The sequence below is a fragment of the Carassius gibelio genome, chromosome A8 (assembly GCF_023724105.1).
Source record: "Carassius gibelio isolate Cgi1373 ecotype wild population from Czech Republic chromosome A8, carGib1.2-hapl.c, whole genome shotgun sequence".
Classification (NCBI taxonomy): Eukaryota; Metazoa; Chordata; class Actinopteri; order Cypriniformes; family Cyprinidae; genus Carassius; species Carassius gibelio.
The window spans coordinates 20,370,435-20,386,530 of record NC_068378.1 but is presented as its reverse complement, the minus strand read 5'-3'; the positions used below and the strand labels follow the sequence as shown (position 1 = coordinate 20,386,530).

The 16,096-nt window shown below is 36.2% G+C and overlaps 1 protein-coding gene across 4 annotated transcripts in view; it reads left to right on the top strand.

Annotated features, from left to right (window-relative positions):
- Positions 1 to 16,096, top strand: part of LOC128018827 (cAMP-specific 3',5'-cyclic phosphodiesterase 4D) — a 107,077-nt gene that overhangs the window by 16,738 nt on the left and 74,243 nt on the right. Inside the window, exon 1 of one of the 4 annotated variants that reach the window (XM_052604626.1) lies at positions 5,670 to 6,119. The exons of 2 other annotated variants lie outside the window; for them this stretch is intronic. In XM_052604626.1, coding sequence (XP_052460586.1) covers positions 5,863 to 6,119 — 257 coding nt within the window. In that variant the 5' untranslated portion in view covers positions 5,670 to 5,862. Of the gene's footprint in view, positions 1 to 5,669; positions 6,120 to 16,096 lie in introns of those variants that run through there. One more of the 4 variants, XM_052604620.1, reaches the window with a different exon arrangement.

The following is a 16,096-nucleotide window of genomic DNA, read 5'->3' as shown; positions in this document are numbered from 1 at the left end:
ATACCTAGTGCCATTAGACGTAAAAGATGAAAGTATTAAATGTTACAGACATATTATCATTGAACTGTTCAATCTATTATTGATTTTGATTTCCACTTCACTTTTATCCAAGGAGACAGAACTATTTGCACTGTATTTACAGTGGGACAATATTCATACAATACTATAATCTAGAAATAATTTAAAGGGGTCACTTGCAAGTCACAGCAGCACAAATTATGTGCCCAGCCACATCTGTTTCAAATATTATTCTAATTAACAGTGAGTGGTAGCTTCATACATTACAGTGCTTCACTCGCACTGACTCCTATTCTCCCGAAAGAATGAAAAGACGTACTGAAGGCGGACCGATTCGACCAATCAGATGAAAGCAGCATTTCAGCGCCGCCCACAAACAAGTTATTACATTTATTGAGCAGGGAATCGTTTTTTCTGTGCTCAAGCAAAAAAAATTTGTAATATAAGTAAAATATATTTAAAAAAATAAAATATAGTTCTCTGTGCTCAAAATGTACAATTACTCGCTCAGGATTGAGGCACACATATAATTCCATATGAAGGCAGCATTTTTCAGTTTTCGGATGAAGCCATTGTCTCTGCATGCTTTCTGGCTTTGATAAATCATAGACAGTAAAAGAAATGGACACAGCGTAATGTAATGAAAAAAGTCAAAGAACTGCTCATTACATAATTCATCCAGAGGTATTACTTGTGATTGTGCAATTTTGAAATCATTCCTAATAGTGATTTCATCAGATACTCAAGCCTGAGAAGAAACAGAGGTGTTCATATTCATAACATTAATAAAGTGATGTGATTGAGAGCTAATTAAATTTGACACAATAATTTTTACAAATATTTTTATTACCATTGTTTTTATCACATGATAGGCAGTGTAACATATTCTATCATTATATGTTGTTTAAACTTTAAAAGGAAGCATAATTATACTTTTGTTAAATATTGTTAATAAATGCACATTAAAACCAATATCGAATCAATGCTGTTGTTAATAAGAAATATTAAAATAATTAATAACAAGAATGACAACAGTAACAATAATACTAATAATTTGTAGTAGTAGTATTATTTGTATTAAAATATTTGTATTATTTTGGTATTTATATTTTTATGAATAATACTTTATTAACTAATATTAATATTGTGGCTCAGTGGTAGAGCATTGCGTCAGCAGTGCAAAAGGTCGAGGGTTCAATACCCAGGGAACACACATACTGGTAAAAAAATATATATAATATATATTTTTTTTAATTGTAGGGTGAAACATTACCTGACAAAAATCATTTGTCTGGATGGGTTCTGTATAATTGATCCAGAGAGTGTTTGTACTGTATGAGGCGTTCATGCATGCATATGTACTGTATACGTGAACATCACCAGCACTGGGTTTGGAGCTGCATACAGCGGATTAGTCTCCTTTCATTCCTCCATTAAATCTCTAGCTCCGAGTCAATTCTTACCACACACACACACACACACACACACACTTGTCTCTCTTCATCCATGTTGCCAAGGGTAACAGTGGAGAAACACACATAGACGTCATGCAGGGAGAGGTGGGGAGGGGAAGCGAACACACAATGCAGTGCTTACTATGATACAACCCAAAAAACATTAACACATTGAGGTGGCCTGATGCCAAATCTGCATACTGCCTGTCCAAAAAAGGATGAGGGGTATCAAATCAGTAGTTGAAATCATAACATCCCTATATTCCTTAATCTATCACAAATTATGAGTGTATTGTGAAATGTAAAAGCTAGTAGAGATGATAGATCTCACCATAGGTCTATGTCCGGTGTCCTTGAAATAATGAGCTGAAATCCAGAGGCAGTTACCAGACGGGGCACATTGAGGCCAGGGACCAACATCTTATGAGCACATCCATAGATAAGCAGACACTTTAATAACTTGGTCAATCTGAGACAGATGTTATATGTCCTGATATCCAGAGATTTAACTGGAGTGAAACTACTGCAAAAGACAGATGCTGTTTCATGATATCAAGAGATTTAATTGGAGTGCGGCTCTTGCAAAATCTGCTGATCTGAAGTCACATTAATAATTCTTAACAAGAAAGAGATTAAATATTAACATTCTTTCCAATTAAATATACACAAATGTTCAAAACATTTAGGATCAGTATGCTTTTTTTAAAGAAAATAATACTTTTATTTGGCAATAGTGCATTGAATTGATCTAAGTGACAGTAAAGACATCTATAATGTTCAGAAGGTTTCTGTTTCAAATAAATGCTGTTTTTGACTTCATATTAATATAAGAATCCTGAAAAAAGTATGTTTTCACAAAAATATTAAGCGCAACAGTTGTCAGCACTGATAATTATAAAAATGTTTTTCTAAACCCCAAATCAGCATATCCACTAACTGAAATAAGCCTGGCTTATTTGGTAAACTTGTTTTATGGAACAGGCCTTAATTCATTAGAAGTGATCATATTTTTTCCATTGCATCGAATCGCATTGTGTTGAATTGAAATGGGATCGCACTGCATCATAGTAGGGGTGAATCGCATCGCATCGGTAGCTGCTTCATATGTATCTATAATGTATTGTATCGTTGGCTATGCATCGAGATGCGTATCGCCTCAGCCTCATTATGGAGATTCACATCCATAATATATATAAATACCTCTGAGGGTGAAATAAAGATGACAGAAATCATATTGCACGAGAACATTGTCAGGCAGGCACAAACTTTAAAAACTTGGTCACCTTGAGACAGATGCTGTTTCATGATATCAAGAGATTTAATTGGAGTATAGCTCTTGCAAAATCTGCTGATCTGAAGTAATATTAATAATTCTTAACAAGAAAAAGAATCGATTAAATATTAACATTACTTCCAGTATTTTCACAGAGGAACCACTTAAGATATTGATATATCTAGTAAGACTGTCTTATTGGGCCTTGTTCATCTGTTTCTTGGGGTATTTTACAGTGTAAAACCCTGTGCTTTTACATTGATTATACATTGTTTTAAAGTGGTCTGTCATAACCAGAAGGATGAGACTGTAGCGTCATCCATGACCCATTCTTTACATCAGATTTCTTTGGTTCTATTCACATTTCAACCAAACTGCAGGTTTCCTGCACAGTCACCAGTATTCCTGACCATTTAGTCTGCCTTCCTGGATTTTGTGTTAATTCTCCCCTGATCTTCCGGCTAAGGTGTTCCTCCTGAAGTGCAGGCATGGTTTTCAGCTTGGGGGTCCTATTTGAGGTCATGCTTACAGAACATGGGATGAATTAATGAAGGATGTTCATAAGTGCTTACGTACTTTATACAGAGGTTGAATGTAATGGATTGAGTGTTGCCTGCTGGATTTTTTAAATCAAGATTTTAATGTACCGCACAATTAAGGAGTTAGAACTGTGAACATCTTTAGTATTGACCAAACAAACTGATTATAATTTTGGAGTCTGTAAGATTTTTAAGAAGACTCTTACTCTCACCAAGACTGCATTTATTTGATCAAAAAAATATTAAAAACAATAATATGAAAAATAAGCTTAATTTAAAGAAATGTGCATTGTACACAAGTAGTACTCCAAATAAATTTTAATTATAATTTTTATATCAGTAAGTCTCAAACGATATGTCAGTAAATATGTTAATAGATTTGAACTATACTTAGTATAAAATAAAATGAAATGGCAAAGCTACATGATCAAAAACACAGTAAAATCATTGATATTGTGAAATATTATTACAATTAAAAAAAAAGTTTTGTATATATATATAAAAAAAAATCTGTAATTGTAAAGCTGTCATTCCTCCAGTCTTTCTTCAATGTCACACGATTCTTCAGAAATCCTTCTTATATGCTGATTTGCTGATCAAGAATATTTTTATGTCCAATCGCGTTACCAGGAGGTCAGCCTGCTCTAAGCTGCTGTCGAATCACAACACAGGAACCGCTGGCCCAATCAGAACTCGTTACGTATTTCTGAAGGAGGGACTTCATAGAACAAGGAAGTCATCAGCCCGTTTTTATGACAGTGAGAACAGCGGCATACAGATAGGTGAATGATGTGAAAAATACTGTGTTTTTTTACATGCGAAACATGAAAACATGTTATATTGCACACTGTAAACACAATCAAAGCTTCAAAAAGCGTGAAAAACGGGACCTTTAATATTAACAGTGTTGAAAACAATAGTTATGCTTAATATTTTTGTGAGAATCATGATACTGTATATTATTGTGAAAATGTTTGATATGTAGAATGTTGAAAAAACAGCATTTATTTGAAGTAGAAATGAAAAGGAAAAAAGTTTGTTTTGTCACATTGCATTCAACATGTCTAAAGATACTATTTTATGATATTTAGAGTGTTTTTTATCCTTTTTGGAGCACTGTCATTGTATGGAAAACATTAGCTTGGATAGTCTGCCTAAGTGTTTCTTTGGTGTTTCATGAAGGTCTAAGATTTTTTGATATTAGATGGTCTGTTGTTTTTAAATGTTCTTTAAATTGTGTAAAGTGAAGGTGAAGACATATTTTTTGTGTTAACAACTGGCAAGCCGACAGTGTGTTCACACAGAAAGGTGTGAACTAATGAAACGCTAGCATCTTAATATCCCACATAGCCTTGTTACTGGTTATTAGTGATGGGATGTTTGTTTTTTGAGACCATTGACAGTCTGTTGCAGTCTGTTGCAGTCAGCAGGGTGCTGTAGTGATTAAAGATCTAGACTGCTAACGGAAAGCGTTTGAATCCCTCAATGAATTACTATTGTGCCCTTCAGCCAAACACTTACAGCAGCTCCAGGTTTCTACAGTGATGATTCTCCCTGTTAGAAGTGCACTTTAAATTGCTTGGGGTCACAGCATCTGTTAAACGACTAGAACTCAATAGGAGCTTGCGATAGTAACACTAGTTCAGGTGAGTGAAGGTAAAAGGAACAGGCAAAGTGCTGTTGACCTCAGGCGATGTTGTGTCTGGCTTCCAATTATTATGATGATGATTATGTTTGGTAGAACTGAGAATGAGTTTTTGCATATGATTAAAACTGAAAGTGAGCATAGAATTCTGTCATAATTTCCTCACTCTCACGTCACTTCAGTAAAAAAAAAAATTGATTAAATAGATTTTTATATCTATCCTGCAGCTGTTAAAAGAAGCATGCTGTGATGATCATAAGAAACATTTCTTATGTTTCTTATGCTTCTGTCAGGATTCATGAATTTTCGTGTTTCCTTACCTTGTGAGGTTTTTCTTTTTGTGACATGTTTGGCAGCGTAAAATCTACATCATAAAATCATGTTTAGAACAGCTGCTCAGTGATCAAATAATAAGCAAATACACACATTATTTTATTTGGACACACACCCATACTAACACACACATCCTTGTCATAAATTAGTCAGATTTACACAGACAAAGAACAGGCAGCAGTTGCCACCCAATACTGTACACACACACACACACACACGCACGCAATCTGAATGGCTCTATAGCGAAGTGGTGGCTTGCACTCAGTAGTTAGAGAAGCTCTGCAGATCGACAGCTTGCTCTGTCTCTCCTCCCTCCCTCCCTTCCTCTCTCCCTCTTCTCTCCTCTCCTCTCCTCTCCTCTCTCACAAGCGCACGCAGTCGTCCTGACAGGAGCACACACTCTTCCGCTCTCCTGCTCTTTCTCCGATTAATTCCAGTCATTTATTCGTGCATCGAGCAGCCCACACGGGGTTTGCAGAGACGCTCCGAGTTCGTTCGCTCACCCTTCCTCTCCCCCGTCCTGGGGAGTTAACCGCTGGATTAGTGGACGTTTTTTTGTTTTTGCCCCCAGCAGCGGGAGAAGGACGGCGAGGCGTGAGGATGGCCCAGCAAGCGGCCGTGGGCCACCAGGACACGCTGGCAGTGCCGCCTATGCCCAAGCATGTCGGGTTGAACGAGGACCTGGTGAAGATCCTGAGGGAGAACCTCCTGCAGCAGGAGCGACCCCGAGGGCACCGCCGCTCGCCCTCCTCTATTTCGCCCCGGCTGTCGCCACGGAACTCCCCCCGTCTCCTCCGACGGATGCTTCTCAACAACAACATCCACAAGCAGAGGCGCTTCACTGTGGCACATACTTGGTAGGACAGTGCCTGTCGTGTTTTTTTGAGGGTGTTCTTGTATTTTTATAAGAGTTGGAAAAAGGAGCATTTGTATGTATGTTTGGTTCTCTTGTCAAGCAGTTTATATGCGTGAGAAGTTTTGTTTGTTGTTGTGTCTTTCGGAATCGTTTCCATACGCTTCCTACCTGACACCTGCTGGTTTCTGCGTCACTTTGAATGCCGACTGCCGTTTTCAGCCCGCTGGCACATTTTTTGCTGTGCAGGCAAACAAATATTAATGTGTATGTTCTCCTTTGATATTACCGGTCTTTCCATAACACCTGGCAGATGCTCTCGCACAACTGATGAATAAATCATAGCTGCATAAACTCTCTTTCAGGCTTCCCCCTAAAGGCGAATGTTGAGGGATTAATAACTACATATCGCACTTCATCCTCCAGCATCCCAATCTTCCAGTATCTTGCCAGAAGAAATGAGATAGAACTAACTGTTTTTTTGTTGTTTTGGTTGTTGAATGTGTCAGAATCTTGGGCTCCAGGAAGGATTTTTGTATTGCCTTCTACATCTTAATTTCACACTTCTTTTCCTGCCGCCTCTTTGTCATTTGGATTACTGTCACAAGCCACTTCAGCCACTTCTTTGGCCTTTTTTCCATTTCTAAACCAAAACCAGAGAGTGTCATTGACGCTTTTAAATCTGCGATGTAACAGAAGAAGCAACAGATCTTTCCTTTCATTTTCAATAGATTATCGGAAACCAAAAAAATGTAGGACAGGATTTAGTTCTATGCATTTGTTGTTGATTGGTTTCTGAAATGTGGGTGTTGCTCTCAAATCTTCAAACACCCTTTAAGCTCACGTTCATCTGCATACACTTTTAAGAAGATTAAATGATTGGAGTAATCTGTCGTTTTCAGACGAAGGTTCAGTTTTGACATTTTGATTAAACATTACAAGGTCTTTTAAAAATGAAACCCATGCACTGATGAAATGTTTATAGTAAGAGCTTTAAGATGCATCCAGTAGATTGGTTAAATTTCGACTTCATTCTGACTTTAATGCAAATGGAATTGCACATTGGTACATTCTTACAGATTTTGCAATAATTTGTATTGATCCCTACCCTCAAGATTATTTCTCTTCGGAGCAACACTCTGGCCTCATTTAAAAACCTCTGAATTGATGCACACATCCAAGGTATATCAGCTTGTTTGGTTAGAGACGGCTTTCTTGAGAATATCATCCTTCAGAACCACAGGGGTGTAATCAAGGTGTCAGCGTCTATGCTCATTAAACCTGCTTTAAATGTAGATGGCCTTGTGCATTTGCCCTAATTTTTCCAGCATATGTCATGTATCTGCATACATAATTTGTAGTGATAACATGCATACTAAGAATTCCAGGTCAAGGGTACATGGTGTTGTCGATAATGAGAAATACGCCCATGTAATTTGAAATTAGGTATTGCTGTTGTACAGAAAGTGCTTCTTGTTTGTCAGTTGACTAAGGCAGCTAGGCATTATTGACGCATCTGTTTTTGCTTTCAAGAGATCCCTTTGTAAATGTTACCCATCTAAAAGAGGAAAAATCCCTGCTGTGTTTCAGATGCGATTAATTGGCCCACATTTCAGAGGTGTGAGAGCTGTTTTGTGTAAATGGGAAAAAAGGAGATCAATTTGCTCAAAAGCTGTTGGATTCAATGCCTTTTTTAAAGCCATTATTTCGCGCCTGCACAGGAAAATGGCTCCATCAATCAAGTAAAATGATGCCTGAGGTTTTGCCATGTGGGGGTTGATTTCCAGGATGGCCTCTGATTGAAATCTCTCTGATTGTGGTTATTATAAATTTCCAGTACATTTTTATGTCCACATTATATCTACAGTATATAAATATCAGAAAAAATATTAAACTAAGAATTTATTTTTTTATTAAAATAACATTTATTTTATTTTGTTGTAATATTCCTATTAATGGAGTGATTTTGTTTTATTTATAGAATTTAAAAAAAAAAAAAAAAAAAAAAAAAAAAAAGATTTCACCGTGTCTCTGTTTCTGTAAAACTGACTTCTAAAATTATATTTTATTACTTGAAATGAAAATCATAAGGAAATGTCCCTGGTTCTTTAATCAAAAGGTTTGCAAAAGGTTTGACAGAATTTAAGAAGTGTAAGAGACGAGTTAGAACTGAATTGGCCTGTTCCACCCATCTCGATCAATCCCTCCGTCCATCCATCTTTTTTCTAAAGTTTTAAACAAGTCTTTGTCAAGCCAGCATTTACAGTTTGACTCGACCAACTTTAATGTTCTAGTTGAATTTCAGTTTAATTCTACTTACATTCAAATTACAGCTGAAGCTTTAGTGTCTATTTATAGTGTAGGGGGTGGGATACTTCAGATTCTTGAGAGAATTTGATTGGACAGAATGTTTGACGAGCAGCTGAAGTGAGGTGTGATGTCATCAAAATCATTGATCCATATTGGTTGAAGTTAGAGAATGTTTTGAATGTTTTAATCATTTAAAGGCACATTTTGTCATTGTTTTGGAACACACTAGCTCATAGATAACCTTATGGTTAACATATTCATGCTAACAAAAACTAAAAACTTTAAGTTGGCACACAACTCTGGTGTCCACCCTAATGTATGCTAACTTAGCAATGGAGAACTCGAGCTTTTTTCTCCACTGTTTCTTTTTTTGCTATTTTGTAAATGTGTAAATCTGATTTACCCTGAAATACGTTCCTAAATGACAACACATGCACAAGTAAACGAGAATGACGCACGTGTTTTGTTTTCAAGAGCAGATGGTCAGATGACAGAATGAAATGATGATTTATCGCTTATTAGGAATCGCTCGTAATCCTAAAGGACTTAGGTGCCAATTAATGTTTCTTATGAACCATGACTAGGAAGGCAGTGCATTTCACTGGATGCCCACTGTGATAAAAAGCAGCACTTCACAGTCATAGTACGTTTTTGAAAAGATGAGAGGATGCAACGTTTACAACAGTCCTCAAATCAAGTTCCCTTGTTAGATTTCCTCTCACTAACACCGTGACAAACTAGAGATATTTTTACAAATGTACGATACAGATCATCAGCACCACTGCATGCATGCTGTGCGCTCGTTTTCTCACTCATAGTCATACACTCGCTCGCACAGGAACTCACAAAAAACAAACACACAAGTACACACAGTCACGATTCCAACACCTCCCTTTCTTTCCTGCTCACCAGCGCCATGAGTTACCTTAGTAATATGTTAGAAAAAAAATGTTTCGAGAGATTTGAACCTTGAACTGAGGAATTATGTAAGAGGCACTGTAGGTTGGTTGGAAGAGATGGAAAGAATGCATGCAGAATGGAAAGGAGAACCAGAAATGGTTTGAGGACCACTATAGAAAAATGTATAGTGTATATATATTATTTTTAGTAATCTTGATTAGTCATTATAGCTTTTTCCTGACCTTCGTGCTTTGTTGTCAGACTACTATTTTCAAAGAGTAGATAAGAACTATACTTGCATGCCTACATGCACTACCAGTACAAGTTTGGAATAATTAAGATGATTTTGAATATTGTTGAAAGAAGTCTCTTACGCTCATCAGGAATGCATTTATTTAAATTAAAATATAGAAAAGACTGTAACAATATTTTACAATATTACTGTTTTTACCTGTAATGTATTTTAACATTTGATTTATTCCTGTGATGGCAAAGCTGAATTTTAAGCAGCCATTACTCTTCAGTGTCACAGAAGTTCAGAGTTCAAATCATCCAGTCAGCCCAGCAGCTCACCCATAAAAGCCCCACAGCTGAAGCTTCTGACACTGCAGTGCAGTTTTCTCATCCTTTATCTCATTTCAGCTGAAGGACTCTGAAGCTCTGCTGAATCACTGTTAGCTTTCACAGCAGCAGGGCCGAGAATGTTGATTCCATATGGATGAGGGGTGAGCACACGTCGTGCTGGAGGAAAAGTTTCAAAAGTACTGGAGAGGCAGGGGGAAAAAAAAAGGTGTGGATGGGAAGAGATGGACTTCAGCCGAGGTGCCCGAGTCAAGCAGCAGCAAGCAGATAGCAGCCGTACATGCAATAGTGAGGTATTACAAAAAAAAATCAAGGCAAACTTGAAACATTGTTGCAGTGCCTTCTGCCAAGCACCCTGCAGAATAGCAATGCGTGGGTGGCTTGAGCTGTACCCACAGAAGGCAATAACTTGATCAAAGCGATTGTTTTCTCTGGAGATGCAACAGGGTGACTATCAGCCAGAGACAACAAAAGGTCATGTCGCCGAAAAGCCGCAGACTTGTGTATAGAAGTGAGATGCCATGAACTGATGCATAGCTACATAAACAGGAACTTCAGATTTTTCCATGGCAGTTTGATTCAAGTAAGTGCACACAACTGCTTTATTGTTCTGCACACACACACACACACACACACACACACACAGACTAATGTGTATGTGCATGTTAGAGATGGGTCAGGAGGACTACTCCTCCACCAACTGATTAGTTGATTTTTGAGGTCAACTAGATGTAATATTTTCAGCAGCAGTGCTTACAAGCGAATGCATTTAAAGAAGGAACTTGTCAAGGATTTATGTGGTTTAGTGCAGTTTGCACTGGCATACAAAGTGAATGGTTAGGAGTCTGGCGGAACATTTTATCACAATTTATCCTTTTTAAAGCACAGCTGCAAAACACCAGCTGGGTAACAAATCAACAGGCTTCAGCAATTAATTTCAAGACAATTAGTGACAGATTTCAAATCGCTTGCTGTGAGCAATGAACCTGTTATTATGAATAATCCATAAGTCTCTGTTGTTGTTTTTTTTTTTTTGTTAGGAATATTAATATTTGCTGCACATAGCTTTGCTTTGTGCAATAAAATACTTTGTTTGTGATACATAATATTTCTCTATTTGGATCCAATCTGTGTAATTTTTTTAGTAATTTTATTTTTCTTTGTACACTTTGTTTTTATTATGCCATTATGTTTCACTCTGTTTTTAACTACAACCACTGCATTTTTAAGACATTGTGCCAAATTAAATAGTTGAACTATTAGAAATGTGTATTTTAAATTAGGTTTAATTCCAGAAGTCTCGCATTGAATTAGCAAACATGATGCACAATTGCAATTTGAAGTAGAATTAAAATTGTTTGAAATACAAACAACTTTTTTATATTTTAACTATTTATATAGATAGATAGATAGATAAGTCTTTCACATCCCCAGTGCATCTAATTTTACCAAGACGAGGTAATGTACTTGTATTGGTGAATGTCACATCTGATGGAAGTATGGCAATTGGCATGTGTTTCTTTAATTTAGTGAGCGCAAATCATTTTGCACATCTGCAGTGTGTAACGTGTTTATTAGCAGTAATTATGCAAATTACTTTTCCATCATTTTCTCTATCTCCTCCACTCATGTGTAATTTGCCCAGTAATGAGCAGCAAGTCAGATTTGAGCAGAGGAAACACTAAAATTTAATCTCCTTTAAATTGATACTCAATTGAATTAAGACCAGTCATTTATTCCCAAATAGAGTTAAAGTCATTTTCAAACAAACAGAGCTACTGTAGATGAACTACTTTCTGAGAGCCAGTCTGTTTCCATGGCCACACCATAACAGTGAGGTCACAGTCCACTTCTTTGTGCTTTAAGTAGCCTTAAACTGTATGTGGATTTTCAGAGTGGTTTTTACAAGTTGAAGGTCTCCCGGAAGGAACTGTGTTTGGGCTTGGCACAAGATTGGAGTACCGAGAGCTGCCTGAAAAGAGAAAATAATGAATCAATGTGGGCAGGAAATCGGAAGGGCATTGGCAGCCCAGATGCTCTGCTGCTCTTTCAAAGCTTTTTAGAGAACTGATTAAGCCGTGGTCTAATGAGCTGCAGTGTCCCTCCACTGTTTCTGTCCTTTGTTCTTTTCATTTCAGAAATGAAAAGCAAGGCTTTGACTGAAACCAACCTAACCTTTGTTCTTCTCACTGCTAGAGATTCTCCTTATTTATCCCTGTGCACCAACCAGAACTGGACACAGCAGCTAAAATGAAGGTACAAAAAAAAAAAAAAGGAAATTATGCCTAAATGATCCTGAGCTTTCCAGCCATCATTCCAGAGTCGTATAGTGGTATCCTGTGCCTAGGCATTTGGTTGTTAAACGGGTTTTTCTTTAGAGCTTTTCAGTCATGACGATTTGCAGGCCAACTCCGATAATTCACCATGTTTTTAAAAAACAAAAAATAGTGGCTTTTGATTTATGATTATTTGAATAGACAATTGACAGCCGTACCTCAAATGATAATTTTTTAAATATGTAATACTATACATTTTTGGCCGATAGAATATAAAAAATTACAAATATTGATTATTATATATTTACTAATATATTTTTTGCCATTTTAATAGAATTTTAAAAATATTTAATATACATTTATAACAATAAATATTTTAAAATGAAAGTAATAATTCGAATTTGTCTAATATACTGTATCATATTCAATATTTATGATACAGTATATTATACATATTTCATATGTAATATTTTTTTATATTATCACTCAGTGAAGCTATATATTAAAGGAATAGTTCACCCAAAAATGAAAAATTGCTGAAAATGTACTCACCCTGTAATATACCTTGTGATGTAGATTTGGTTGTTTTTCATTGAAACTGATTTGGAAAAAGACAGCATTATGTCACTTGATGCCCAGTAGATCCTCTGCAGTGAATGGGTGCCGTCAGAATGAGATTCAAAACTGCTGATAAAAACGTCACACTTAAGGGGGTGAGCATGGGAGAAAGAGATTTACTTTCTGTACATAATTAAATATAATTTTGTGACAAAAATATGGAAATAATTGGTCATTTTAATTGTATTGTTTACTATATTTATTTGCTTTGTCAGTGTCACTGTGGGTTTTGGTTCGTTTGCTGTTGTAAGCTGTGAGGACCTTTTGGAATAACTGAAATAATTTGGTAAAGTGATATGGATATGTAATGAAGTCAAGACCTGCCTAGAACTACTTCCTCCGTGTATGTCCCTAAAAATAATTGCACACCTTAGAATGTTTGTCAGCCAATCAGAGTCAAGTATTCAACAGCTCCGTAGTGTATAACCAGCATATTGATTAACCTTGCCTTCACATCTTACATTGCCAGTGTGTTCAAATGACTCCCAGAGATTTGCTTTTTAGAGTTTTGTTAGAGACTGTGTGCACACTACTTCTATTTCATTATACTACTTGTATTTCGTAAATACTTATAGAAAAGTGTGTGATTTATAGAACTTACTTTTCTTTAACTTTTCAGTTAAATTTATTTGTGTAATTTACTTTACAGACTGTATTGTATGCATACATCAAAACCACTATTCTAAATAACTCTGTAGGGCTTTGAAAATGCTAACTCGCTTCCAGGTTTTAAACTGAACAGCTGTAGTCTAAGCAACAAACACACACACAAAGCTTTTTTCAAAGTTAAATCTTCACATCACCATTGTGTGCTTTGTCAGGTTCAGTTTTTGAATGCTTCAGCTAATGTTTAAGGTGAAACCTGTGTATTCTATCACATGTCAAAGCAACAGATTGAGAAGGTTATCCTTTTCATCCACTTTCATTTTCTTAGCTGGTTGGTGCTCCATGTTGACATCCCTGTGCATGTGGGATGTGCAATCTCGGAGAAATCCTTTGCCTGCGGGATTGATTAATCGTCCAATCTTCACGCTTCTTGCTGCACTTGAAACCTGTTAGTCATCCCTCGCAGAGACATTACATTTTAGTCTTTCCCTGCACTGTATAAATATACAAATATACCCTTATCTTTGCTCTCAGTTCACTTTCTACATCTCATTACTAACCACTTTTGACTCATTTAAGATGTAATGCTAAGAAGTACACCTACTCAGCCATATTCTTGAGAGGACTTGAAGTCTTTCACTGTAGTTATTAATTTCATGACCTTTGGAAGATTGTTCTGTAGACACAGACACAGATAGACACAGACAGCTTAATAATCATATACGACCACCAGTGCATTATTGTTTAGGAAACAGCCTCATCATGGCACTTACTTAGTTCATGAAATTGCTGATAAAATTTTTGTTGACACAATTTTTTACGGCAAATCATGATGGTAGTTTAACATTCACGAACATGATTTTAATTATACATATTGTGGATAAAAATATGATGTAAAAAAAAATTAGGCAGTATATCAGCAGGTTTTCATAATAACACTGAAAAAAATTTGTGTGGGATTTACAGATTTCAATTTATGAGTAAAATAAAGTCTGTCGTTAACATTATTTGAAAAGACACATACATACTCATTCCTCAGATATTTTTTTATTATTATAAGTTTTTGACATCTAATACTATACATTTTATAGGAAACATTATGTATTTTAATCTAAAATATTTGTGACATCTAATAAAATTTTTGTTTAGATTTTTCATATATATATGAAATAAATATTTAGAATATTGTGAACAAGTTATTCAACTATTAAACTTTGAAACTATTTTAATTCAGAAATTGCTTGTAAATTTCACAAAATTACAAAGAAATGGCAAGTAACTTTGAGTTAAACTATATGAATAAGAATGACGGAAATACAGATTTTCTTGTAAACATAATATATATATATATATATATATATATATATATATATATATATATATATATATTGTAACAAAAATGAGTTTTACATAGTAATTAACTCAAATGATATATAGGGAATTTGAATAATTAATCAAGAATTTGATTAATATATATCTCAGATGACAGTTACATTTAATTTTATTGATTATGAAAAATAGCTCAATTGCCAATACCAATACTAATCACAGGGCACTGTAATTTACTCATTAATATGTCAATATTACATTCTTCATATCAATTATTGTGATATCTCTTACTGTAAATTATTGCAGATCAAACCGTGGTATGTCCAGCACACCACTATAGACCTATCAATTTTCAATAAAGTTATCACGCCTTATAATTCAAGGAAAAGTATTCTCTGGCCATGAAAATATTATCCTATCCTTATGATAAATTTAGTTTCTAAATTTAGAGCTTGTAGCTAAAGACCAAAACATTTCAGTGACTCGTAATGTGAGTGGGGTGGAGTCCAGGCCAATCATTTTATATATGGGTTTTTAATAATTCAACTAGTAATACATCAAACTACAAATCACACAGAGTAAATATGCGTACGAAAATACAGACAATAAACATTTACAAGACATAACGGAATCCAAATAAAAGAGAGAGAGAGAGAGAGAGAGAGAGAAGTGGAGAAAGCGAGAGAGATCACAGAATGAGCTCAGGTATGAAAATCAGTCAGTAAACCTTAGTGGAACCAACAACGAATCAAATAATAGCAACACTTTAAAGCAGCATTTAAATCTCCATAGAAAACGATACTTGCATGGCCCAGTGGGTGAGCGTGGTACCGGCGACGCACGTGTGATGTCACGTGGTCCTTTGAAAACTGCGCGCGTGGGCCGGAGGCCGTGTGACGCGCGTGCAAGCTGCGCTGGATCTTGGCGTGAGCGTGGAGTCACGTGTTCCTTTGTTGCAAAGAGGTGTTCGTTCATCTTCGCGCGGTATTTGAAAGGTTCAACAAACAATGTTCCAGAATTCGTCTTCATTGTGTGGAGAGGCGAATAGTTGAATAAACTTAGTAAAGAAAAGAAAAGAACGAAACGAAAGTTTCCAAATGAGCCATGAAAATGGCTTTCCTCTCCTCAGTCCGTGTGCTGAGGGGGGAGGAGAACTGAGCGCGGCCCGAGGCCGCGCGGAGCGACGTGTCCGAGAACGGAGAACGGGAAGAAGAGCAAGAAGAGCCAGAAGAGAGAGGGTGGACCTTGTTTGGTCAATTCTTATAGCTTGAAATAGTTCACGCCCATTTTCGAGGGAGCATCCAATGAATGTCCGCGATCTGAAGCGGAGGGAAAGTTCCTTTGTCTCGGTTGAGACAAC